Below are 27,359 nucleotides of genomic sequence, written 5' to 3' on the forward strand. Positions count from 1 at the left end.
TGTTCAAGGCAATGTCAGAAGATTTGACAAGTCGTTTATATGTTTTAGCTGTGGAAGTAGATCACATCTGGCTTCATATGGTGGATGCCCCGCCATCAACAGAGAGTGTAGGAAGTGTGGTAGGTCAGGGCATTTTTTAAACATGTGCAGAGATTTAAAGAAATTTGTTCCTAATTCTCAAACCAAAGTAGCATCAGTCATGGAAGAAATTTGTTGAGAAAGAAGTTGTTACTTGTTTACAAGATGTCATTTCAGGTTTGTTTGAAGATATTTCTGAACAAGCTTGGAATCTTGCGGATGATCATGACGTCACTTTACAGACTATCAAGAAGTACATTCTGGAGGGTTGGCCTGATAAGAAGAATATAATGGAAAGTGCCATCCCTATGTTTACTGTTGTTAATGAGCTGGAATTAGAAAATGGGTTGGTTTTCAAGTCTGGAAAATGTGTGCCTCCTTTTGAAATGCAAAATGTAATTTTAGATATTGCTCATAGAATGCATCCGGGAATGTCTGCCATGAAGCGTCTTATTAGAATTTATTTTTGGTGGCCCGGTATTGATAGGATGGCTGATCGCAAGGTAAGGGAATGTGACGTTTGTATGGGAAGTGAGAAGATGTTGAGGGTTAATGTTTCTCCGTTAAAAACTTCGGTTTAGCCAACTGAACCTTGAAAGAAAATTGCTTTCGATATTTCAGGTCCCTTCATGTGTCTTCCATTTGACTCCCGTTATGCTCTTGTTTTGGTTGATTACCACTCTAAGTGGCCGGAGGTCAAGTTTGTTTCTTCAGTTTCCACTAGCATGGTGATTGAGTTTTTCAAGGAGGTGTTTTCCAGAGAAGGGTGTCCTTCTGTTCTTGTAACAGATGAGGTGCAACTTACCTCTTTGGAAATAGAAAATTTCCTCAAACTACAAAACATTAAACATTGTAATGTTTCTGTGTATGAACCTCATGAGAATGGTTTAGTTGAACGTTCCAACAGGGTTTTGAAGGGTTTTGTTTCTGATGTCATCAAGATGGGTTCTGGCTGGAGAAATTTATTAAGAGAAAAACTTTGGTCATACAGAATAACTCCACATTCTACTACAGAAGTTAGTCCGTTCCGTTTATTAAAAGGGCGTGACCCAGCCTCTTCTATTTCCTTGGTAGTTTAAGGACAAGTGTTCTAATAAATCATTTTCTGATGATCTGATTAAAGATGTTGTAGAAAGAGTGGAGTGCAAACAAGCCAAGGTTAAAGAATGGTATGACAACAAGTGGAAGGTGAAGAAATCTAATTTTTGCATTGGTGATTGGGTCAGGATCAGGAAACCTGGTTTTCTCACTAAATGCTCGAACAAATTTGGTAAACCTATGAAAGTTGTAAAAGTTTTTAGTAACAGTATCATTACTCAAGATGGTAAGTTATGGAACATCAAACGTGTTGCTAAATGTCCTTCTTTGCAAAGTCTCACCAATTGTCCTTCTTTGCAAAATGCTTCTGTGCCTGAAAATGGTGATGTTTCTTCTAGAGTTAAGATTTCCGTTCGCACCAGATGTCCACCTAGAAGATTAGCTGATTATGTAACCTGAATGTTCTGTTCTTTTGGCAGATCACATCTTTTCTATTAAGCTTCTTTTGGTTTTTGTTCCTGTTTTATTTTGTTTAAGAAAGGAGATGTGTTACATTCTGCTTTGTATATATTTATTGTAGTTATGTCCCTTTAAACTCTGTGCATCATTTAGTTGTGTTCCTGTTCTACTTAGAATTCCCACTGCTGCTAGGCACCAGGTCAGTTGTACTGTTCCTGCCTGCCAGCCAGATGCAGTTTGTTGCTGTGCCGCATTCTTTGGATTAAACTTCTTAAATCTATATGTTTCAGTCTGATCTGTAACAACATCCATTCAAGATTCAGCCTCCGGGATCTGAAAGGTGCCTGTTGACCTTTTTAAAACCAGTTATGCGGACCAATATGGACTACTGTTCTGAGAGTGATTTTCAGAATTAGTCCTTTTGAATCTTGGCCCATCTCCTTAATTGTCCCAATTTCCAAGAAGGGAGAGATTCAACCTGCCCTTGGCTAACCTCCCTTCTGGATTTCACTTTTGAAGGTGGCTGGGAGAATAAAACTCTCAAGATAGGAGAATTGAGCCGAGGAAAACACAGTTAAGTCAGCGACTCAGCATGGTTTTAGGAAAGGGGTGGGAAATGTTGATCAGTCTCATAATTTAAATTTGCTCATTGGTAAATACACTGTAGCAAGGAGAGGTCGTGTTTATCTGGCATTCATGGACCCCTCCAGTGCTTTTGAACGCGTAAATCACGATTACTTATGGAATCTGGTGATTAAGGTGAGTAATGATTTTACTCTAGTGAATTTTATTAAGAACATCTTTTGGATGACAAGCCCACAATTAGGTTTGAAATTATTGGGAATGTACAGAGGAATTCGATATTTGGGGGGTGGGGGGAAGAACAGCAGGTTATGTTTTGGCCCCATTTTTATTTACTCTTTATATTAATAACCTCAGTAGGTTTTCAGAGAGGTTATGATGTTCCCCAGGTTGGCTATAACGTTTTATTGATATTACTGTATGCAGGTGATGCAGCGCTCATGGCCCATATCCAAAAAGACCTACAAACCCTAATTGATCACTTTGTGGAATATATGGCCAAATTAGATCAAAGAGTTAATGTGCCCAAAACATTTATTATGAAATGCAGCTTCAAGGTAGATAAATCCTATCAATTTGGGGTAGGAGATATTAAGCTTGCAACATCTTCCAACTTCTCCTACCTTGGATTGTTGTTTAATGCCCATGTCTTATGGAAGTAGCTGGATACAACCAGAACCCTGCCGATGAATAAATCTATTGCTATACAAAAGGGGGTGGTGATGGACGGAGCATCTGAACCAATCAAACACCCACACCCAGTCAAAAGATCTGGGTTTGATCCATCACCGTTCTTTAGCCCACTCTGCCACCCCAGTTCAGACATGGCTATATGCAAATCAGTCTGACCCTGTGCCTCATGGGAACAGTCCAGCCCGAACTGCCAAGCCATGCCTTCCCTGGACCAGAAACAAGCTTCAGAGGACCGGCTTCTGGCATTCCAGCCGTCTTCAGCCCGGCTTGCTTGAATCCAGTGTCAAAGTGAGCAAGGGACTCACGTCTGAGCATACCCTGCCACACTTATGGCGGCCAAAGCGGTACAAAAGGGGGTGGTGATGGACGGAGCATCTGAACCAATCAAACACTCACACCCAGTCAAAAGATCTGGGTTTGATCCATCACCGTTCTTTAGCCCACTCTGCCACCCCAGTTCAGACATGGCTATATGCAAATCAGTCTGACCCTGTGCCTCATGGGAACAGTCCAGCCCGAACTGCCAAGCCATGCCTTCCCTGGACCGGAAACAAGCTTCCGAGGACCGGTTTCTGGCATTCCAGCTGTCTTCAGCCCAGCTTGCTTGAATCCAGTGGCAAAGTGAGCAAGGGACTCGCTTCTGAGCATACCCTGCCACACTTATGGCGGCCAAAGCGGTACAAAAGGGGGTGGTGATGGACGGAGCATCTAAACCAATCAAACACTCACACCCAGTCAAAAGATCTGGGTTTGATCCATCACCGTTCTTTAGCCCACTCTGCCACCCCAGTTCAGACATGGCTATATGCAAATCAGTCTGACCCTGTGCCTCATGGGAACAGTCAAGCCCGAACTGCCAAGCCGTGCCTTCCCTGGACCGGAAACAAGCTTCCGAGGACCGGTTTCTGGCATTCCAGCCGTCTTCAGCCCGGCTTGCTTGAATCCAGTGGCAAAGTGAGCAAGGGACTCACGTCTGAGCAGACTGGGGTGGCAGAGTGGGCTAAAGAACGGTGATGGATTAAACCCAGATCTTTTGACTGGGTGTGAGTGTTTGATTGATTCGGATGCTCCGTCCATCACCACCCCCTTTTGTACCGCTTTTGGCCGCCATAAATGTGGCAGGGTATGCTCAGACGTGAGTCCCTTGCTCACTTTGCCACTGGATTCAAGCAAGCCGGGCTGAAGACGGCTGGAATGCCAGAAACCGGTTCTCGGAAGCTTGTTTCTGGTCCAGGGAAGACATGGCTTGGCAGTTCGGGCTGGACTGTTCCCATGAGGCACAGGGTCAGACTGATTTGCATATAGCCATGTCTGAACTGGGGTGGCAGAGTGGGCTAAAGAACGGTGATGGATTAAACCCAGATCTTTTGACTGGGTGTGAGTGTTTGATTGATTCGGATGCTCCGTCCAGCACCACCCACTTTTGTACCGCTTTTGGCCGCCATAAGTGTGGCAGGGTATGCTCAGACATGAGTCCCTTGCTCACTTTGCCACTGGATTCAAGTAAGCATGGTTGAAGACGGCTGGAATGCCATAAACAGGTTCGCGGAAGCTTGTTTCCGGTCCAGGGAAGACATGGCTTGGCAGTTCGGGCTGGACTGTTCCCATGAGGCACAGGGTCAGACTGATTTGCATATAGCCATGTCTGAACTGGGGTGGCAGAGTGGGCTAAAGAACGGTGATGGATTGAACCCAGATCTTTTGACTGGGTGTGAGTGTTTAATGTATTCGATGCTCCGTCCATCACCACCCCCTTTTGTACCGCTTTTGGCCGCCATAAGTGTGGCAGGGTATGCTCAGACGTGAGTCCCTTGCTCACTTTGCCACTGGATTCAAGCAAGCCTGGCTGAAGATGGCTGGAATGCCAGAAACCGGTTCTCGGAAGCTTGTTTCCGGTCCAGGGAAGACATGGCTTGGCAGTTTGGGCTGGACTGTTCCCATGAGGCTCAGGGTCAGACTGATTTGCATATAGCCATGTCTGAACTGGGGTGGCAGAGTGGGCTAAAGAACGGTGATGGATTAAACCCAGATCTTTTGACTGGGTGTGAGTGTTTGATTGATTCGGATGATCCGTCCATCACCACCCCCTTTTGTACCGTAAATCTATTGCTAGGCTCAATAGATTTGTGGCCAGACTAGGGGTGCGGGGGAGGGGGGGACCTAAAGAGCTCTGCACCATTTACAAAGGGACTGGTGTAAGGGGTTACGCTGATTTAGAAAAAAATACAGCTTCTGGAAAATGGCTGTCTAAGAAAGTATCTTACAGTCCCACAAAGTGTATCCACTTAGCTCAGTCATAAAGAGTTGAGACTTCCTTTTTAGGAGATCTTATTAGGATACACCCTATTTCAGTGCGGCATAAAATTTGGTCACATCCTGAGACAGTCTTAAATAGGCTAATAATGACAGACTCTGTCTCAGGATTATGCCTTCAGAATTCCATGGGAAGATAAGATTTTGATTTTTTTTACTGTCCATACTCTTTATTGGATGTCTATAAAGCTGAAAGTAAATACCTAGCAATGAACATGATAGAGGAAGATAGATCTATTAAGGAATGTGGCAAGTCTAGTGTTGCAGATTATAACTTGCTGCTTACAAATAATGATATACAATTCTATATGGAGCATGTGCACAACCTTCAGCATAGGTTTGTGTTAAAGTGTTATTTATGCGATATATCCACTGTTTTGTGCTCCCCCTCACCCCCCACCTCCGAGTAACTGATTGGACGGCTAAATAGGCCAGTTGCTTGTGTGATGGCGTTTTGGAACATCTACATTGCACTTTACATAGTTTGATCAATATTATGAAATTCCTCAACTCCAAATTTTAAAGTCAGTACTGTAGAAATCCAATTTTAGACAGTTTAGACCAGCACTGTTTTTTTCTGCAACAACGACATTCTAATGAAGACTGTTGTGCTGTATCCAGGTTTTTGTGACAGGCTATTACAATACATAAACAGATGGTTGGGTAAGCAGTTTTTAATAAATGTTTTTGATTAAAGCTTGTTCTTCTGTAGCATAAGATTTTACATGTTATGATCTTTTATGGACATGTTTATCCTTTTTAAAAACCTTGGATGAATCTCATGTGTTATTTATTCTGTTAACCTTTTTTGTTTTTAAATGAGTAACCAAATAAAGTAAGTTTTGAATTTGATTCAGTCAGAAGGTGCGGGGAATTAGGCATGGGTGGCTTCACAAGTAAGAGAACTAGGGGGAAAAGATAGGTTGCAAACAGGATGGAGCACATGAGAAGAAAAAAACCATTAAACGTACCCCTTTTAAACAACTGCTCAAAGTTGTTCTAGGACAAAGTTAAAAGTGAATGCATTCCCATTCGCCTAACTCTAGCCTTAACAGTGTCTCTACCTTTTCATTTGGAAAGGCCCATGGTGTTTGTTGACATTTACCACAGCAGATATATCAAACCCAGAGAGGAGGTAGGTGTGCTAAAATTACATAGATGATGTGTGGGCCAAAAAACGCTCTAAATAGGAGAGAACTAAATTAGCCACTGGATCTTTTTCAGCTTGGGTACGGTTTAGTGTGGACCAATATATACAAAGGTCTACGGATTTCAAAATATCGCAGGCAAGCCAAATGCTTTATATTTAAATTTCAATTGCACCTAAAATGGGTTCGTTGGTTGTTGTTTTTGAGTAACAGACCGACCTCGGAATGAGGTTGTTTGAGACACACTGTCACAATGAGCTCACTCAAAATCCCTTTCACCCAGCTACCTCCTTCCTTTCCGTTAGCAGGCTCTTTCAGTGACTACAAATACCCGCTTCAGTGATCTTTCGACCCGTCTAGTATAACACCACCTTGTTATAACAACCACAAGTATGTGACAATAAAGCGATATCTGTTTACAAGCAGGAGCAGAATGCAACTTATTCCAGTAAGGAGTAAGAAAGGGGTATTATTCCATAATTTCTGAGATGCCTCCATCATCTTGCATGTCAGTCTGAACGAGATATCTCTAGAATATGCATGATATACAAAATATGCATGAATGTGTATCCCTCAACTTTATTTGTAGCCAAAACACAGATCTGTGCCTCATTTTAAACACACATTAAGCAGAATATAACGGACAAACAAAGGCATTAAAAAAAGACATCACAACTAGAATCAACATGATAACTAACACTCATTGGCAGAATGATGTTACTAACAGTGTGACCCCCTCCATACAGAATATCGCCATATTTGGAATGTGCACGATATTATAATAATATGCATGAAAATAAAAGAGCAAATTCATGGCACTGTGTGCAAACAGCATGACTAATTAAAGTGTTTATAAATGAAATCACCAATTCTGATCTCAGACGAAGTTGTGTGCTATTCTTCTGAAAATACACCTCATCAAGTAAAGTAAGCGGTATATAAATAGCAATGCGATATTTGTAATCTATCTATTATCTCATTAGACCCAGGACTCTTCCATTCCTCTAGTCCTGAGAGTCTCAATCTATTATTTATTGTCACACTCCTTTCGCACATGCTGGCAGGCTTCTTCTCTTGTTTGCCTGCAGTATCCTTTCATCCTACTACTACCAATGGCAGTCTCATCCCATCACCTTCTGTCCACTTCAGACAGTGGCAGGTATTTTGCTTGTTAACCCATTTCCTGAACCTTGTTCCCCTCTACATATGTACACTTCTGACCTCTCACCTATCAGTCTCGAGTACTGGTCGTGGCACCTGAGGGGCCATGTCGGCAATGCAGTAATCATCCACCATGAACCGCCCCGCTTCGTCCTCTTTACCAAACACAGCGAGGATGGTACCTGGGTAATACAAAGCAAACAGCATGGACACCAGATCTCACAGGCAAAAAGGCAGCAGCACAACTGGACCAAAAGGGAGTTTACTTATGATTATGGCTCCCGGTTTTATGTTTAAACGGATTTTTACATATAAATACAGACAGATTTTTTTTTCCCTTTGTATTTATAAAAGTAGAAATGGGAAAATACAAATTCTGCGGCATAGCCCCGCTCCAGCCCAGGGTTACCTCGCCACGCCCCTCTTTCTGATCTACACTATTACGGCCCGTTTAAGGTGAGCTGCACGTCAGCAGGTGTTGCATGTTAAGGGGTCAGGAATGCTGTAAGTAGTGCGAGTACTTGATGTTTAAAGCAGCACTATGTCCATCCTAGAATGCCTAATAGCCTATCGGGAGGTGTTAATATGTGCATTAGCATATCAAAGGCGGCAGGGGCTTTGAAGCCCCTTGCCCTGATATGCTAAATCACTAGCCATCCAACTGGAGGAAGTGTGAACACCTTCCTCCGGAGCAGGCATTGTTTCTGACCTCTGAGAGCGTGGGCTCTTCCTGGCAGGCGGTCAGAAACGCATATGTGGTGGCAGGCTGGAAAAGTCCAGTCAGCCAGCACACTATGAGACTATTCAAAGTCTCGGAGGGCACCTCTAAGGTGCCCACTGGGTACAAATGATAATAAATCTAGTACTGGCATCAGCACAGGTTTATTAAGACAAGGTGTCTCACACTAAACACCAGTATTTTGAGTGAAGCTATCATGTAGCTACGTAATGCGTAACAACCAGTGCCCAGTACATGTCTTAGGATGGCTTTCCTGAGCACTAGCAATATCTAGTAGTAGAACTAGGCATCACAGGGGCATATCTGCTCATACAGATATGTCCTCACATATTTTTAATGCACGTTCTCTTAGGGCTCTAAGGCTTGCTGCAGCTGTCACCTACATATAGTACCTGCAGTGCATTTTGGCATGGCACAGGGGAAGTGTTCCATGTCATATTTTCAGAATGGTTTGCACCATTTAACGTAGCCTGCAATGGCAGTTGACATGTAATTTGTGTGTAGGTCCCTTAGGGTGGCATCAGACATGCTGCAGCCCTTGGGACTCTCTTTAGTACCCATGCCCTAGGAACTATGGGTACCATTTACTAGGGACCTGTAGGGGTGCTAAAGTCCTTGAGAAATGGATTACAATTAGAATTTAAACTTGTTTTAAGGGAAAGAGCACTGGCACGGAGGTCTGGTTAGCAGGCCTCCGTGTACTGTCAGAGTTGAAAACCAGCATCTAGTAATAAAAACTGGTGCAAAAAGTGAGGTGACAATGGCAACAAAATCAATACAGTAACCCCTCCCCCCAACCCCTTTTGGGTCACCGTAAGATGTTATCCCAGCAAAACATATGCATAAACTTGCAGATGTGTTTTGAATGGCTGTGTTTTCCTGCCAGAAAATGCTTCCATGCACTGCATGCAAACTCAATTTTTTGGAAGTTCTGCTGTAAAGCCACATTTCAAGACAACACAAGACTACACAATCACACCTCAGTACCCTCTCAAAAAAGAGTGAAAGGCCCCCAACTGACTGCTAGCTTGTACATTAAAGAGTTACTATTTTAACATGGCAGTAACTGGAGAGGAGTAAATATTCAACACTGGATTTTATTTTGGTGGCCCGGTCAATAGCATTCTTCCATAGAAGTGTCTGCACTCCAGAAATTAGACAGGGTCTAACCTTCATTGTCTGTTTTAGTGGAACAGATTTACTTGATCCTCTTGTAAAGGAGTCAGCATATGTCAGAAAAAATACCTTCGGATATTTGCAGCTTATAAAATTAGTTAAGTCAAGCCCATAAGGCCTGGATGCAAGGTGGTTAGAAAAGAAGCATGCTAACCCCAATCAGCATCACTTGCGTTTAAAAAACGTACCTGTGACAAACTTCGGAATGTCAATGTTTCCCTCCAGCTTGATGCGCTGCAGCTCATCCTCCAGTATCAACTCATCTGTGGCGCTGATGTACTTTGATCGAGAAGGCTGTGGCAGTAAGTTGTGCTGCGAAGAATATAAGCATGGAATAGGAATTTTAGAAATGTGTTTTCTCCAAATCTTGGTAAAAACAACCATTTACAATGCAACGGTCTCGCCTTTGCAAAAGTTAGAGCTATTGGAATTATAAATGACAACATTTTTATTTATGTGTTGGTTTTGAAAACAGATAAATAAATGGCATTGTCATTTACAATGCCAATAGCTTAATCTCTCACAAATGCGCGACCTATTGCATTTCCAATGCAATAGGTCGTGTAGTTACGTGAGTTTGAGCTATTGACATTGCAAATACCAACGTGTTTTATTTAGGTTTAAAAAACACACACACACAGCTACACACACACACACACACACACACAGAGCCACACACACACACACAGAGCCACACAGACACTCAGAGCCACACAGACACTCAGAGCCACACATACACACAGCCACACAGAGCCACACATACAGAGCCACACAGAGCCACACACACACACACACTGAGCCACACATACACAGAGCTAAATAAAGTTTCCAGAAATGAATAAAGTTTAAGCAATTCTGTTTGTAATTAGGTTGCTTTTTAGTTTTGCTTTTATTAGTGTTTTTTTAAAGCCCCATGTACATAACATGCATATGTGTGCATCTATGTATATGTAAGTATGCATTAACATTGGTATTGATATAGACATGCAGATGTTTATATGTTTATATATGTATGTATACATACATAAATATATATATACACATATATATGTATGCATATAAATGCATGTTATGTTAATGAAAGTTTGAAAAATACTAATAAAGCTAAAGGTAAAAAGCCACCTGATTACAAACAGAATTGTGTTATGTGTAATAAAGATAAGACCTATGGCATTTTGTTTACCAGTGCCTTTAGGAAAAGAGTAAAGGTTTGGAGTAAGGTTAGGCTGTTTTTGCAGATTGAGTAGTAGAGAGTGAGTAGTACATAGTGAGTAGAGAGTACTAGAGAGTTAGTAGTGTGATTAGTAGAGTGAGTAGTAGAGACTGAGCAGTAGGGAGTAGTAGTAGGGAGTAACAGTTAGTAGAGAGTGAGTAGTAGACTACTAGAGAGTAGAGTTGTAGAAGTAGAGTAGTAGTGAGTTGTAGGCAGTAATAGAGAGTGAGTAGTATAGAGTAGTATAGAGTTAGTAGGAGCTAGTGTGTAGGGTATAGCTATTAGACACTGCTGCAGGAGCACGCACTCATCACCCACACAGGAACAGACACCACTGCAGGCCACAAGCACCCATCATACACACACATACACGCACATCGGGGGCAGACACCGCTGCAGGCCGCACACACTCGTCTCACAGAGCCACACGCACAAGGACAGACACCACTGCAGGCCTCGAGCCCTTATTACACATAGACATCTAGGCCTGCACTCCACACTCCAAGGCGCTCTGGACATTGCAGACAGGAAGAGAGAGTCTGCGGCTCAGTGATACCACACCTCAGTCACCCTGCCACACATAGCATGTGGCCCCCGATTTATTAATCCCCCTCACTGGGTCACTGTGGGGCAGTCCCGGCCGGGCAGCAGCACCTGGTTTGTGTTATGTGAGTCGGCAGCATGCAGAACTGCACAAACACAATAATCATGTATATAGCATGGAGGGCTGTACTTTAGCGCAGAGAGGCAGCACCAGTATCACTCAGCAGTCAGCACTATTAAAACAAGCATTAAGGGGTTCATTTAAATGAACGGCCTAACATAGATCAGTGGGTTGGTGCGCTTGCTACACTGATTAAAGTCGAATCGGAGGCTCTTAAGTTCACAAGAGTTTGGATCACTCTTTATGCTAATTAGGCACTGTAAAAATAAGATAATGATGATGACGACCCCGCCTACCATCCTTCCAAAATGGACAAGACGTGTCTTTGAATGAAAGAATATTACAGCTACTGAACATAACCCCCGGCTCTGCTGCACCCCTACCTCCCGTCCCACACACAGTCAGCCGCACTCCCCTCCCTCCCGCCCCCAGAGACTGCGTGAGTCCAGGGGGGATGCTGGCCATAACACCTCCTGGAGAGCGCCCCTCCACCTTAATCCCCGGAGGATTCCGCCCAAGAGAACAGGGCTCATTGATTCAAGCACAGATTGTGCAAAAACATCAATTACATATCTGGGAACAGCAGCCGCTCCATGTGGGGCTAAAACGTACGAAGCCTAACAAAGACGCAAAAATAAGCGAGGCGATTCATTTTAATGAACGGCCTAACATAGATCAGTGGGTTTGTGCGCTTGCTACACTGATTAAAGTAGAATCGGAGGCTCTTAGGTTCACAAGAGTTTGGATTACTCTTTATGCTAATTAGCATGAAGAAACCCCACCAACAAACACAAGACATAGCAGAACGCAAAGAATCAGGAAGTGGCCGCAAAACTGTTCTTCACGCAGCGTGCCTGTGGCTGTGCACAACGTGGGACTTGCCCTGTGAGTAGAACTCGCCTGAGATCACCGCTGCGGGACGGAGCTGACCCCCGGGAAATTGCCCCTGATCTCAACTGCGCCAAAGCCGCTGTGGGAATCACCGCCGCAGGCCCGGGCTTCAGGCACACATAAGCTGTCCCTGGAATCCCCGCTGCCGGCCCGGACTCAGTGCATTAAATTGCCCCCGGGGTGCTGAGAGCGAGTTCATGCCTGGACTCAAGCACATTGAAACTTGCCCCCAAAATTACCTCCGCGGCCCTGAGTGAAAGCGCATCCGAGGCGCCCTTTGAAAATACCCTGGAGTCACCGCTGCGGGCCCAGGAGCCTCAGGAACCCCGTGCTGCCACCACCGACGTCAGCAGTTGGGCCGCGCTGGGATTAGCGGCCACGCAGGGTTGCCTGGAAACGAGAGACTCGTCAAGAAGCGGAGCTGTGTTGAGGAAGGGAAGCGCTGTGAGGTAAAGCGCTGTTTGGGCCCCTTGATCACCGCCGCGGGCACCGGAACGCACTGTGTACAATATCACCGCCACCGGCCTGGGGTCTCTGTGAACGTTGAGGTTGAGACGCCGCGTGGGGCTGACCAGCAACGAAGGGCTCGTCACCGGAGGCAGGCCCGCCGCGAACTGGAAGGCAGAAGCGTCCCCTAGCAACAAAAGGGAAGTCGGCACTGGTGGTATCCCGCCCAGCAAGGCGTTGTTAAGGGCTGAAGGAGAGGAAGACACGTTCCCCTCAGAGGAGCGCCAACAGAGGAGAAGGGGCCCCCGACGGAAGTTCTCCCCATGCGCCTGCCAACAAGAAGCCGACTCAGCAGGTAAAACGCTTCCCGCCACACTGCTCTGCCTCGCGTCTGACTGGGAGCGGGATGGGAGCCGGCGGGATAGCCTAAGTTACTTTACCCGGGGCTGGGGGGCTCCCCTTACACTTCTCGAGTTCTGGTATGGCTCATCAGAGCTTGTGTAGCCGCAAGTGTATTGGGACATATTGCAGACCACAAAGCCTGCATCACAGTGCAAGCACCGCCAATAGCCCCTCCTGGACCGGAACACCGAGCGCGAAGGCAGCGCTCCAGCTGACCTGGCATTTGGGAACGCAGCCGTGCCCTCTGGGCCCCAAACCGGCAGCATAAGAGGCCCTGCATTCTAGGGATAGCGCTCACATTCTAGGGCCTCAGTCACGTAAATTCACAACTCGTGAGACGTCCTCCGCCGGCCACAGTGAGTGAGAGGCCGACGGAATGCAATCCCTTTGTCCTCGGACATCTGCCTCCTCCAGAAGCTTGTTACCCATCTGACATCGGTCAGCAGAGCCTGTTCGTTCTGCTCGGTCTGCCGTCCCCTTAATGCTTGTTCAATTCTGTGGTGAAGGAAGAATGTAGAGTTGCGCCAGAGTGCAACCAACTCCATGTGGGATGCTCGAGGGAGGGGGATTTCATGTGTAACCCTGCGACTTGCTGCCAATTGTTTGTCCTGACGACTGCAAGCACTGGCCACGACAGACTTTTCTCTTTGTAGTCCGTGACTCGGCTGGACTTTCTGCTGACGTAAAAGGTTCCTTATCTTCTTTATGGGGCCATCTGGGCCCATAAAGGAGATAAGAAAGCTTTTACGCCAGCAGTAAGTTAAGGAACGCAGTCTGAAAGGAACAGGGCTAAAAGAGAAAAGAAGAACGTCACTAGGACCACTTCTCCAATGGCTGGCCACCGTTTAGCATGAACGGTGATGCCAGCCAATGGAAAAGAGGGGCGGGGCTTAACCTCGCTAGTTAAAGTTACTCTATATCATTAAGTCTCGCCAGCTCGACTGCGCATGTGCGCAGTCTTTTGCAGGTCGAGACCTAAAAATACTATGGGTTATATTGCACTTTCACAGACTAGAACACAAGGGTGAGTAGCGAGAAAGCACTCTTCAAGCTGAACTGCATTTTTAGGAAGAACACAATGCTAACCCCTAGCTCCCAGCCTTCCCTCAATGTCAGTGAAACCTGACACAACTATAGTAAACTAAAAGTTATATTTATAAATATATTTTTTAACTGTAAAACTTTTATTGGTGAAACTTCTAGAAACAGCATATGACCATATACATATCATTGCAACTCAACACGTTAAACATGCTCTCACATAATTAGGCAAGCATGTTCGCATGATGTAAAGGGACAAAAACCTTAAGCCTCTACTCAGACTAGGAGAGGTGTGGCTCACTGGTTAGAGGCGGCAGACCTGTAAGCAGAGAACGGCCCGGGACCAGGGTTCAATTCCCGACGCGGCAGTGTCTTGGACCAGGGTCAACGGACTCGGTAATTCTCGCCTCAGTGCCTACTCTAACCAGGGAACACACTCGGTAACTCTGGGCATTAAGCTTGCCTCATCTCTACAACGGCCCCCCACAGACGCCGGGGATGCCTGGTTTCACCCTGGAGATACCCAGAAAGGGACCATCTCACAGGGAAAACCAGGACGGGTTCCCCAGCGGTCTATAGCGCCAGGACACTCGGGTAGAGTAACAGTGCGCTTTACAAGTATCCCACATTTACATTTACTTTCACGTGGGGACTGAGAAAAATCAAAGAGACCACTGAATCTGACACGGTCCTCCTGAAAAATCAACTTTTCCAAAAACTGTTCCTATTTTATAACATTTTTGCTGTATATCCTGGGGTCTCCATTTCAGTCAAAATGGCTGATTGGTGCCCTGGGTCCATCAGGCCATGGGAAATGCTAGATAGATAGGAATTCGATAGGGCTGAGAGGTGACTGACATGGACAGGTTGATGCTATTGTCTCTTAAAATGCAGCAAGGCCTTTTCGGTGCATATGTTATGTCACTGCCACGGCCTGGTTGTTTAGAAACAGACCGCCTGTACCTTGGCCCAGCCATGTTGCTCCAGTAATGTCTGGGTGTTTATGAATAGATTACTGGTGTTGTGGTCTTGCCCAGCTATTTTTAAAGGAACAATGTAGGCTCAGAAGACCTGGCAAAGGCTTCATTGTTGCCAGTATGCTTTGGCAAGGTTGATTATGACAGTGGCTAGACCAGGCTGCATCCCATTCTGCCTGAGTGTAGGTTGGGAGTGTTGCACCTTTGGTAGAATACCTGCATAGCCCCAATGTATAGGGTAAAATGGATTCAGTATCTCCTTCAAACTGCTATTAATAAAGGACTATAGAGGGGCTGGTTGGGCTCGGACTATGCCATGCAGGCGAACTGCTGCTCTACTGTGGAAGAAAGCAAACACAAGGAGATGATGGACGGAGTGCTGAAACTTTTCAGTCACTCATCCCCAGTCACAGATCTGGGTTGAATCCATCATCATTCTTTAGATCACTTCGCCACCTCAGTTCAGACCCAGCTATATGCAAATAAGGCTTGACCCTGTGCCTCATGGAAACAGTCCAGCCCAAACTGCCAAGCCAGGTCTTCCCTGAACCGGAAACAAGCATCCTGGGACCAGTTTCTGGATAACACCCTTCATCAGCCAGGCTAGCTTGAATCTAGTGGCAATGTTTTTATTTTCATTTTAGAAGTTTTCTATAGCACTGACCAGACCCGGGGGTATCGGAGCGCTTTACAACAGGAGGGAAAGAAAACAAACATATACAGTTTGGGAGGAGGATAAATGTGTTCATAAGTGTTCAAGGAAAAAAAACAATAGTGATGAGCGTCCGAGGTGCGCCATTGAGGTAGAGAGGTCTAGGGGCTCAAGGTGTGCCATTGAGGTAGAGAGGGTTAGAGGTAGTCTCGATACATGGACTGGTTTGAGTGGAGGATAAGCGTGTTCATAAGTGTTCAAAAGATTACAATTGTGATGAGCGATCGAGGTGCGTCCTTGAGGTCGGGAGGTCAGGGGATCCAAGGTGCGCCGTTGCGGTAGAGAGGGTTAGAGGTAATCTCAATACATGGACAAAGAGTAGGGCTGCGAGATTTCTCTGAGCGGCGATGGAGCAAGCCGAGAGGGATGGGCAGAGAGGGGAAAGGCAGGCAGTGGATGCGTATTACCAGATGTCTGATGTCTGCGGGCTTGAGAGTCACGGATTTCAGTTCGAGAAGGCCCGGTAGAGGTAGAGGACTTTTAAGAGACTTTTAAATTTTGCAAAGGAGGGGGTAGTTCTGATGGGCACAGGGATGGAGTTCCAGATTTAGGGTGAATTTCCTGCAAAGGAGCGGGCTGCGGTTTTTTGTTTGGGCGTTTTCAGGGGGATGAGTAAGAGGGAGTTGAAACTCCTGAGACTTCTAGACTGGCCGGCTTTCTTAAGTTTAGAGGCTATGTATTCTGGTTTCCCTGTGTGCAGGGCTTTGTGCGTGAGGCATGCAGTTTTGAAGCTGGCAAGCAATTCCACTGGGAGCCATTTTAGTTCTCTGAGAGCGGGAGAAATGTGGTCATATTTTTTGCCTCCGGTGACCATTCTGGCAGCTGCATTGAGGGTTGTTTTGAGTGGCGCTAGGTGGGAGAGAGCTGTCCCGGAGAGGACTGCGTTCCTGTAGTCGAGTCTGGACAACACAAGTGATTGGGTGGCTTGTTTGAGGTCCCAGTATGGTATGTGGGGTTTTATTTTGTTGAAAAGCTTCAGGTTGAGGAAGGCACTTTTTTCGGAGTTCTTGATGTGGTTGGTCATGGTTAGCTTGTGATCAAGGGTGATTCCAAGTGATTTTACAGAGCTTGCCAAGGTGAGGTTACCGTTGAGGAGCATCGATTGCTTTTAGACATTCAACGATTTGCGGATTATCTTCCTTGTTGGAAATTAGGAGGAATTCGGTTTTCCCCTGATTGAGTTTAAGGTGGTTTGCTGATAACCATTCTTGAACCTCTCTGAGAGTATTGTTGAGTCTTAGAATGTCATTGAAGGAGGAGGTTTCCAAGTAGATCTGATTGTCATCTGCATATAGATGGAAGGGGATGTTGGCTTTTTTTAGAATGGGGTGAGGGGTTCCATATAGATGTTGAACAATTGAGGGGAGAGAACGGATCCTTGGGGGACACCTCTGTTGACGGGTAGAAGGTCAGATGAAAAGGATTTGATTTTTACCCTTTGAGAGCGATTATGAAAGAAGGAGGAGAACCAATTAAGGACCACCTCATCTGCACCTGTGCTGTCCTTGAGAGCCTTGATGAGAAGACTGTGATCCACCGTGTCAAAGGCCGCCGATAAATCCAGGAGGATGAGGAGGCAGCAATGATCCGAGTCAAGGGAGTTGAGGATGTCATCCACGATGTTAAGGATTGCAGTTTCGGTGCTGCAGCATTTTCTAAAGCCTGATTGGTGTTGGTCTAGCAGATTAATCTTGTCGATATGTTGGTTCAGTTGTCGGAGAACGCATTTTTCGAGGATTTTGGCTAGGAAGGGAAGATTGAAGACAGGACTGAAGTTGTTCATGTCATTAGTGTCATACCCTGCCAAATTAGGGCGAACAAAGCAAACACAAGGAGATGATGGACGGAGTGCTGAAACTTTTCAGTCACTCACCCCCAGTCACAGCTCTGGGTTGAATCAATCATCATTCTTTAGCTCACTTCGCCACCTCAGTTAAGATCCAGCTATATGCAAATCAGTATTGACCATGTGCCTCATAGGAACAGTCTAGCTCGGTGTTCCCTGAACCGGAAACTAGCATCCTGGGACCGGTTTCTGGGTAACACCCTTCATCAGTCAGGCTAGCTTGAATCCAGTGGCAAAATTAGCAATGGCGAACAATGCAAACACAAGGAGATGATGGAGGGAGTGCAGAAACTTTTCAGACACTCACCCCCAGTCACAGATCTGGGTTGAATACATCATCATTCTTTAGTTCACTTTGCCACCTCAGTTCAGACCCAGATATATGCAAATCAGTCTTGACCCTTTGCCTCATGGGAACAGTTCAGCCTGAACTGCCAAGCCAGGTCTTCCCTGAACTGGCAACAAGCATCCTGGGATCGGTTTCTGGGTAACACCCTTCATCAGCCAAGCTAGCTTGAATCCAGTGGCAAAGTGAGCAAGGGACCCCCTTTTGGGCATACCCTGCCAAATTAGGGCGAACAATGCAAACACAAGGAGATGAAGTATGGAGTGCTGAAACTTTTCAGACACTCACCCCCAGTCACAGATCTGGGTTGAATCCATCATCATTTTTTTGCTCTACTGGGGAAGAGCAAGAGGTCTGTATGGCTTTGGCAAGCTAACTACAATCATGCATAGTTGTGAATTCGGTGATGAGTGACGTGGCTATGAAAAGTTGCCTTTCCTGTTCCCAGAGGGATGCTGGACTTACCTCCTCACTGATCTCCCTCAGGATAGACGGCTGCAGCTCCATGGATTTGAACAAAGTACCCACAATACAGCACTTCTCGGATCCCTGCAGCTCACACAACTTCCTCACTACAATATCGCTCCCTGGAATAGAAGAAGGAGAAAAATCAAATACATAATTTAAAAGAACAAAAAAATTATCAAAACCTTATTAGGCCTCGAACGTAATCTGGCTAGATGCTGGTGAAAAACATAGCTTGATTTGCTGGATAGCCATTAATATTTATAAAAACCTATGTTGCAAGACCCTTGGTATGGATGGCTTTGTGTTACAATGAAAAGCTAGGCTATATAAGACAGGTTGAAGATGGGGGAAAAGGGCACACCGTTGCAATTAAGGACTTCACACTTCAGTGTTATTAAATTACTAGAAGGCCCATTGCCAGCTACATGTTTAAGGGACAGAGTCTCTACCTCTCATCAAGATGGACTGTATGGACATTTTATTCCATTAGAGTTGCTTCTTTTATGGAAAAGGTTGGTTTCTCAAAGGCAATCTACTTTTTGAGGTTGACTGTCATGCATCACAGACTGCCCTATCGATTTAAATGTGTCTATGTACAGCACTATTTTGCTCACAATGATGCTCCTGCCAATGCTGCTTCTGCCATTTCAATTCTCTTGTGGCAGCCTTAGAGTTGCAAGGAACTCACAACACTCTTTTAGGAAAAGATACAGCACTAAACTTAAAATCAAAATGTTTTCATTCGCTGTGGGTCCTATGTAGGTTTGGATCTTAGAGAGCTCATGCACCTTAAACCTCATGGCTTGTGTAAAGATATCAAACTTCTGTTGACACCCCAAGTTCCTAATGTGTAGAACCCTCAGGTCCTCATTGTTAGATGTGTGAAAGAACCAAATTGGTAATTCTGCACCAAGTAGTAAAGATATTGTAGAAGGTGGTAATACGAGAATGCAGAATTATGACTTTTGCATTAGTGAATGGGGACTGATTCTTCTAGTTTGGTCTGCTTTCCCCATGCACATTTCACCAGGTTTTTCCTGGCGAAATGTGGCCACAGAAAGAAAAACACTGTGGATTAAAAACACAACTTTTAATTCTAATGTGGGGAAATACTCCAGTTTCAGCTCACACTGCAAATGTAGCAATCAATCAATATTTGTAAGTGTGGCTTATCACCCCTAAGGGTATTCAGGCGCTGGGGTCTCTAGTCGTAGAGCCAGGCCTCGAGTCTCTTTCTGAAGTGAAAAGACCACTTTTGTAGCTAGTAAAGAAACATTTCCAAATACACCATTCTTCCTATTATTGAGCAATCCACAAAACAATGGAGCAACTATGCAACAAATGAGGTGCAGCAAAGGCAGATATCAAGTTCATAAGGGATGGAATCTTGAAAGATTTAAATAGCTTACATGAATTGAATTGTACCCCAAGGTCTACACTCAAGAAAATCGCTTAAGAAAAATGTCTGGAATTGGAAAATAGTGACAAGATAAACTACAGAAGCTCTTCACAGCTTCTGGTGAGGATTCCAGAGATTTTGCTTGGTGAGACAGGAGCCATGGGCAAGAAGTTTGTTTGGGCAGAAAGGTGTCTGGGAAACTGCACCTTAACCTTCATTAACTCAAACAGCACGGCTGGAAAGGTGGGTCCTATCCAGATAGCAGAGTTTACTATGGACCGGCCCAGCACAAGGCCCTGGTTGACAATCTACAGGATGGAAACAGAAAGCAATAAGAGGCTACAGCAATTCTGCAGCACACACTATAAAGTGTAGGACTTTCTCAGGGCCCCCAAAATAGAATTATTCTTTTTTTGAAAGAGGATTGTTCTCATCCAGTGCTAGGGACTTAGAAATATCTATGGAAGGAAAAAGCCTGTAACTTATCTACAAAAACCTGTCCTTCACTGTTGAGCTTGCCTTTGCAGTTATGTTCCTGTAGTATTAACAGTATTTGAAGTGGTTTAGATGCGGAAAGCGTGGCAATTGTTTAAAGGAGGATTATTTGCATGTTTCCATTCACAAATTTTCAGGTCTCCCAAAAGTGACACACAAACGTAAAAACGGATTTAACTCTATTTGAACAAATACTTGTATCACAAAAAAGCCTAAAATTCTTATTTCAAAAATCTAATGCCTGGTATCTGGCAGAGACAATGTCTCGTAGAAATGACTGGGAAAGGCACATATTGGAATTAAATATCTGCTAGGGTCACAAATCATTCAACCTCCCAAAGTGTGATGGGTGGCTGGTGCCAAAGCACTGTTGGAGCTCATTATAGCAAGTTAGTTGCATATACAGGCTGAGCTGGGTGTGCCACGAGTGTGATATCAGCAGGGTTTGATGCCTTCTTGAACTAATGTACCCATGGCAGGAACCTCTGTTTAACCTTGTGGTCAAAGTATCGAATACCTTCATGTCTACTCAGCCTTTCACCCTTCTGAGGTCAAAACTATGAGTACAATTCATGTTGGTTAAAAATAAACACTGTAGAACTACACGTAATGTCAGGTGTTCTGCTGTATGATAATATATGTTGTACCTTGGTAGACAGTACTGTTGTGAACTATAAGACGAGGGCAGACAAAGTGGTTCTACACCTCAGAGAAGGTGTGAGAAAGTGCCTAGCCCCCCACTTTTGCCTGGTTTTGATGTGGTTTCAAATGTAGTACACAGGGTCCCTGCCAACCAGGTCCCCTGTGCCAGTGCTCCTTCCCCAAAAACAAATACCTAATTGGCACTTCTGCAAGTCCCTAGTAAAAGGTACTCTGAGCACCTAGGGTCTGGGAGCAGAAGAGGGTCCTGTGGGACCACCCCACCCTTGACTGGGACCATGCCACTGCCTTTGCAGCTTGCATTCCCCTCGGAGGGAGAAAATGACCAAGTCTACATGGCACCCTGCCTGCGTGCCATGCCAACTAGCACTGCCTGAAGGCATAGATAAGTCACCACTCTAGCAGGCCTAATTGGCACTTCTGCAAGTCCCTAGTAAAAGGTACTCTGAGCATCTAGGGTCTGGGAGCAGAAGAGGGTCCCGTGGGACCCCCCCCACCCTTGACTGGGACCATGCCACTGCCTTTGCAGCTTGCATTCCCCTCTGAGGGAGAAAATGACCAAGTCGACATGGCACCCTGCCTGCGTGCCATGCCAACTAGCACTGCCTGAAGGCATAGATAAGTCACCACTCTAGCAGGCCTCACAGACCTAAGGAAGGGTGCACTATACCACTGGTGAGGGCATATCTGCATGAGCAGATATGTCCCAACAATATTGGAGTCCATTTCCAAATATTGTAAGTGCCAGTGAAGCCAAAGAGAGTCCATGGGCTGGAAACCCGGCAACTCGAGTTCTACAGCACCATGATGGCTTCACAGAACATAGGAGTGTTTGGTAACAAACTGCTCCTTTCAATAAATCCACACTGATGCCAGTATTGTACCATATACCCAGAGGGCACCTCAGAGGTGCCCCCTGAAAACCTGCCAACCCTGGTGTGGTCTCAGACTGGCTGTAGGCAGCCAGCCACCACTAGACATGTTTCTGCACCCCTGGGTAGAGAGCCCCTGCTCTCTGGGACCAGAAACAACGCAGATCCTTGGCAGAGGTGTCATGCCTCCTCCCCCAGGATGGGCCAGTGCTGAAGAGGGGAGTATAAAAGGCCTGCCGCCTTTGTGATGTGACCCCCAGTCTCTGCTGCTGGCAGCAGACGGCAGCCCTGGTTTACACCCCCACTTCCCTTGCATCTTGAAGATGGGGAGACCCCTCTAATCAGGGCTAGGTCTATGCCCCCCTCCCACAGGAGGGTGGCATACTAGAGGGTGTAGTCACCCCAGGTAAGGTGCCCATTGGCCCTCCCTGCTACTCCCCTAAAATGACACCTCTGGCAGCAGACGACAGCCCCTGGTTTACACCCCCACTTAGGGCAGGAAAATTAAAAAAGAATAAGAGGTGTTTCCACCTCTGCAAACCACACCCCTAAGGTGGGGAAGGCGAGGTGAAGCACAACTTTCAGTCCCTGCCATCTTGAAGATGGGGAGACCTTTCTAATCAGGGCTAGGTCTATGCCCCCCTCCCACAGGAGGGTGGCATAAGATGGTGTTGTCACTCCAGGTAAGGTGCCCTACCTGCTACACCCCTAAAACGCCACCTAAATGTAGTATTTAGGTGCCACTCCCTACCCCCCCCCTGACCTGGAACTCAGATCTGCAACGACCTAAGAAGAAAGAAGACGATCCTGCAGAGAAGACTGAAGACGGTGGCTGCCTTGTCCGCAGCCCTACCGGCCTGTTTCCAGCTTCTGCAAACCTGCAACCTACCTGTCTTGCAGCCAGCAACTTCTGAAACCCCTGGGAGGACTGCTGCCACCTTAAAAAAAGACTACAACCTCATGTGGACAGCGGGCCTGTCCCAAAAGAAACCTACTCCAAGAACTCTGGATCCAGGCGGATCCGCGCCTTCTGCCCACTCAGCACCCGACGCCTATGGCCCAAGTGGCTCACCTTTTGCACTGACCTTGTGTCCAGCTTTAGCTGACCTCTCCTGATGTCCACAAGGGCGCATGCAGTGTGAATCCAGAGGCTTTCCCTGACCACGACTGGATTTAGTAAGAAGACTCCGACGTAAAAAGGCAACTCTGCACCCGAAGGCCCTGGGCCTTGGTGAGCTGAACCAAAGGTTCCCCTAAGACCCCCTATATCCTACTTTCCTCTGCTGTCATCGGTCTTCGTCTTTCAACCTCCGGTGCCATGCCTGCAGCCTCTTTGCCATAAGAAGAATACTCATTGAAAAGCATTGGGCACAAAAGCAAATTGGTTTCACCTTTTAGACCTGGTTTGTAGCCAATGTTTATTGCTGATGCTGTGCACTATTGGTAAAAAGCAAAATGCATTTAGCTGATGCTGTGCTTGGAGTGGAGTGGTAAATAAAAAAAAATATGTAGTTGCGCAAAAGTGCGTTTTAGAAAGTGGAGTGGCCCAGTACCAAATGCAACTGCCGGGACCACCAAACATCAAAAAATGTCAAATAAAGTACTTAATTTTAAGGACCTCAATGAATGTGGGAGCAAGAGAGTAGCGGATGTAGGGCAGAGGATTAAGTAACAGGGAGTGGGTAGGGGGATCAACAGATAAGCTCCAAGCTGTAGGGCGTATAAATAAAAAGTTAAGGTGGGGCAAAGACTGGGCGATTTTCGGGAGAACAGAACAAGACAGAGCGTGTGCAATTGAACGAAAGAAGCAGCACACAAGGGAAAGAAGAGAGCAACATGGGGAGTACAGGTGTTTGCAAGAAGCAGAACACGAGAGAGAGCAACAGAACACATGCACTTTCACGGAGTGCTTAAAGAAAAAGAAACAAGTATTCCTCTAAATGTGAATGTTGGGGGGATACAAGTAATGCAATTAAAAAGATGGTCAAGAAGCTATGCTCCACAGGAGGAACAAACGCAAGAAGAGTAAGGAAAGACACTGAATAGGAAGCAAGCAAATAAGAGTGATAAGAATCCAATTGTAAACAATGATCAAGTTCTAAACCCACTGTAGTTTTGATATGGTCTACAAGAGGTCTTTCAGTTACAGACAGCTAAAATCTGCTTGTAGACGAGACCTAAAAGGCTCCAATACTAAGGTGATCCCTCCTTTAAATGGCCATATAATATCTGCCTCCTTATCTTTAATAAACTCTTGATTTTTTTGCCCTGTGGTCTGGGAAACTCTCTTTTATGACCTGAGAGTTTGGTAGCAGCCACTGATCAGATTGCCCTCTTTAATAGAAAAGAGGCACTTTTCTGCTTGATGACTCACCCCATTTTTTGCGTGCTCGCTCTATCATTCTGGGTCTCATCTGAAGTAGCCGGGTGGCGTAGATGTGGGCATACTGGCGGGTAAAACTGCGTTCTCCCAGAGTGAAAATGTCAGAGCTGTTGACATAGCTGCTCACTGGTACCCTTTGAAAAATGGCAGACTCCTCAGTGGGCGGAGCCAGCAGGCTGCAGGCTTTACTGGCCGCCTGATCAGAGAACATGACAACAGCTTGGATGAGATAACTGGAAGGGACACCTGGAACAAGAAGAGAGAAAAGACAAAAATGACATCAGGAAAAAAAGAAGAATTGTACAGTGCCTGGCCGAAATAATTCGGATCTCTGCAAATGACCACATACACTTATTAAAGAGCATGGGCGATTTCTCAGAGAGTGATACGCATGTACTGCTTAAAAAGGAGCAAGGCACTAATTACTCCCATAACTTGGTACAAGTGAGTGGACCCTGCACAGTGAAGGTCAGCAGTATCTTTCAGATGCTGGTGCATAAGCACAGATTCATACTAGAGAGCTCGGCATGGAGAAGGACAGCAGCATCTCTAAACAGTCTGCTTGTACCCGCTTACTCCTTAGAAGAACACTTCACAGTGAAAAGCAGTAGTATTTCACTCTTCTGTTTGTGAACTGACGTTTATAAAGCAGCACTTCAAGAAGAGCAAATGCAGCATCTTACAGAACTAGTTGAAAATGTAGGGACACTGACTGGATTCCTTGAAAAGCATAAAGAATCACACTGGATTCTTTAAAAAGCACTCACTCACCAACCTAGTTGGTGGCACGATTTATCATCGGGCCGCACCAGGAGGACCGAATGCCCGCGTGGTGTGCTTCAACGCCAGGAATACTGTGGAGCGGGTTTTTTGTGTTGTTTGTGTGATTGGTGAAAGTACTAAGTGTAGTGGGTTAAAATTGTCTAGATTGTGTCCAAAAAATGCTTTTTATTAGGTGGCCAATCTGAAATGAATAAAAACAGAATTAAAAGATAATTGTAGAAATATTTCACTACATAAATTCTGGGTATTACTTTTTTGGACGCCCTTGTTTTTAATCTTAAATCTTTTTGCACATTTTGAAGTAGCCAAACCTATAAGGTGTGTAATGCTAGTTAAAATAAGGACTTACATATTCACAGTGCCTTCTGTCACAGACTGACCTCATAGCACCAAATATACACAAGTCAGTATACTCCGCTGCATCAACCAGGTTTCTATTCTGTCGTTCTCTTGTTACAGACACACAGGCCTCTGCAGTGCATTAACTAATAGAGGTGTCATAATGTACGATATTGTATTATTTTATATGTAGCTATCCGAAGGTAAACTGAAAAAAGTTACAGAATTTTTTTTAACCTTTGACTCCGCCCCAACACTCACTCTTCCCATTCTCATGCAGGATCAGTTCACATACTTTTTTAAACTCAATTCAAGTGCTACTTATTGGTGAGCAATTGTTGGGATGTGTGCAGGGCTTAAGTGGGCCTGGTCCTGCTGGTGCTCAGCACCAGCAATTCTAAAAAGCAGGTGTCGAGGAGGGTCCCTATAGGGCTCTCCATTTTTGCCTTGGGGTGAAAAAAAAATCTTAACTCTGCAGCAGTACCACCCTTCACTGCCTTTAATCAAATGTAACTTCAAAGAGAATTGTTATAGTTCTTTCAGTCTCATCATCTTAGAACTGAAGCATTTTCAATGTTATATACAATGGTGCTTATTTATCTTATACAACTAACAACCATGACAACGCCAATAGACCTGGCTTGTTGTAGGTGCAATGTTACTTGTTGTAATATATATCTGGATGCAATGACAGAAGTACAAAATACCAGTTGAGTGGAACGCTGTGCAAGGCATATATTTTTAGCTTACCTGTTTTTAAGCCAAGCCCTAAATTACATCGGTCACGCCCCTTTGGGAGATCCCCCCAGTTTTTCATCCCACTTAAAGGCCTGGATGTGACCATTATCTCTGGTTTCAAACTGGCTAGCATCATTTACAAGCATTAAAAAAAGCTATCTGAGAATACTCTCTCTGATAGTGTGGTTCACTGTAAGTGAAAGCCTGCCTCTACACATTGGACCAGAAGTCTCCAACCTTTTCATCCCGAGCCACTTTTATTGGTGTTGTAATAGTGAGCAAATCAAACAAGATTACCAGCAGTGATTACCTGAGTGCAAACAGTAATGTAAAAAACAAAAGGCTTTGGAAATTTGGGAAATACCTTTTCAAATCGGTGATAGATAACAAACATAGCTGCAACCCAGGCATCGAGGTAGAAATACGAGTGATTTGCCACCCTATCACCACATGATTTATCATTTAAATAACAGCTTTCTGTACGTTTTTGGGAATTCAACCATTGTTCCAAATATCTGCTTGTGAGTTCTGAAAATGCACACATTTATATCTGACATACGCTCATCATTTTTTTAATACAAATATTAATTCAACCAGGCAAACTTTTAATTTAGTATGCTTCGCTGCACACAGGAGGGCTACTTTAAAGTAGTTGGATAGCTACCAGTAGCTTACGAGCAACTTCAAAGGAGAAACCAGTTTTGGTTGTTGTCGTCTGCTAACATCGCATGCCTCCCGAATCAGGCGGGAGACTCACAAACGTGAGACTTACCTCCTGTTTTTGAATGGAGGGAAAATCCTAGCTTTTGCCTTTGCTTACGATCAAAAGCTGGAGACACAAGGAGCCAATAGTAAATCTAGTTTAAACGTACTGATAGGTTCTTGTGGCAAACCCGAAGGAGCTCGATAATTGACCATCACCCGCAAAGAGGATACAATTGGTTAAAAAAATAGAAAGAACCCGCCTCGGAAAAGACAGCCCAGTCAACTCGGAAGTGATCGCGTCCGCTACTCCGGAAACAGAAGTTCCAGGCGCCTGAGGGCCGGTAGTTTCAGTGATACAATGCTGTATGTGTAATACAAGAATACTCACGTATTACTTTAGGAATAGGGCGTACAACTTTCTGTTATTGCTTCAAGGGGCACCTAGCAAGTATAGAGCCACTTGGCGCACGCGCTAGCATTTGAGATTGTTTTTTCAAAAGAGCTTCATCTAGATGAGTTGTTTTCAAAATGTTTAATGTCACTCCCCCAGTATAGAAAGAAAATAATCGTGCCGCCCCCCACACCCCAGCA

The 27,359-nt window shown here is 45.1% G+C and overlaps 1 protein-coding gene across 2 annotated transcripts in view; it reads right to left on the reverse strand.

Moving 5' to 3' along the window:
• POLD2 (DNA polymerase delta 2, accessory subunit) overlaps positions 1 to 27,055 on the reverse strand; it is a 48,787-nt gene extending 21,732 nt beyond the window's left edge. Inside the window, exons 1-5 of one of the 2 annotated variants that reach the window (XM_078666751.1) lie at positions 26,936 to 27,055; positions 24,195 to 24,449; positions 18,392 to 18,513; positions 9,576 to 9,699; positions 7,540 to 7,654 (exon numbers count right to left, since the gene is read on the reverse strand). In XM_078666751.1, coding sequence (XP_078522877.1) covers positions 7,540 to 7,654; positions 9,576 to 9,699; positions 18,392 to 18,513; positions 24,195 to 24,449; positions 26,936 to 26,981 — 662 coding nt within the window. In that variant the 5' untranslated portion in view covers positions 26,982 to 27,055. Of the gene's footprint in view, positions 1 to 7,539; positions 7,655 to 9,575; positions 9,700 to 18,391; positions 18,514 to 24,194; positions 24,450 to 26,835 lie in introns of both variants that reach the window. The other variant, XM_078666752.1, reaches the window with a different exon arrangement.
• Positions 27,056 to 27,359: the final 304 nt, after the last annotated feature.

This window comes from Lissotriton helveticus, chromosome 11 (genome assembly GCF_964261635.1).
Source record: "Lissotriton helveticus chromosome 11, aLisHel1.1, whole genome shotgun sequence".
Classification (NCBI taxonomy): domain Eukaryota; kingdom Metazoa; phylum Chordata; class Amphibia; order Caudata; family Salamandridae; genus Lissotriton; species Lissotriton helveticus.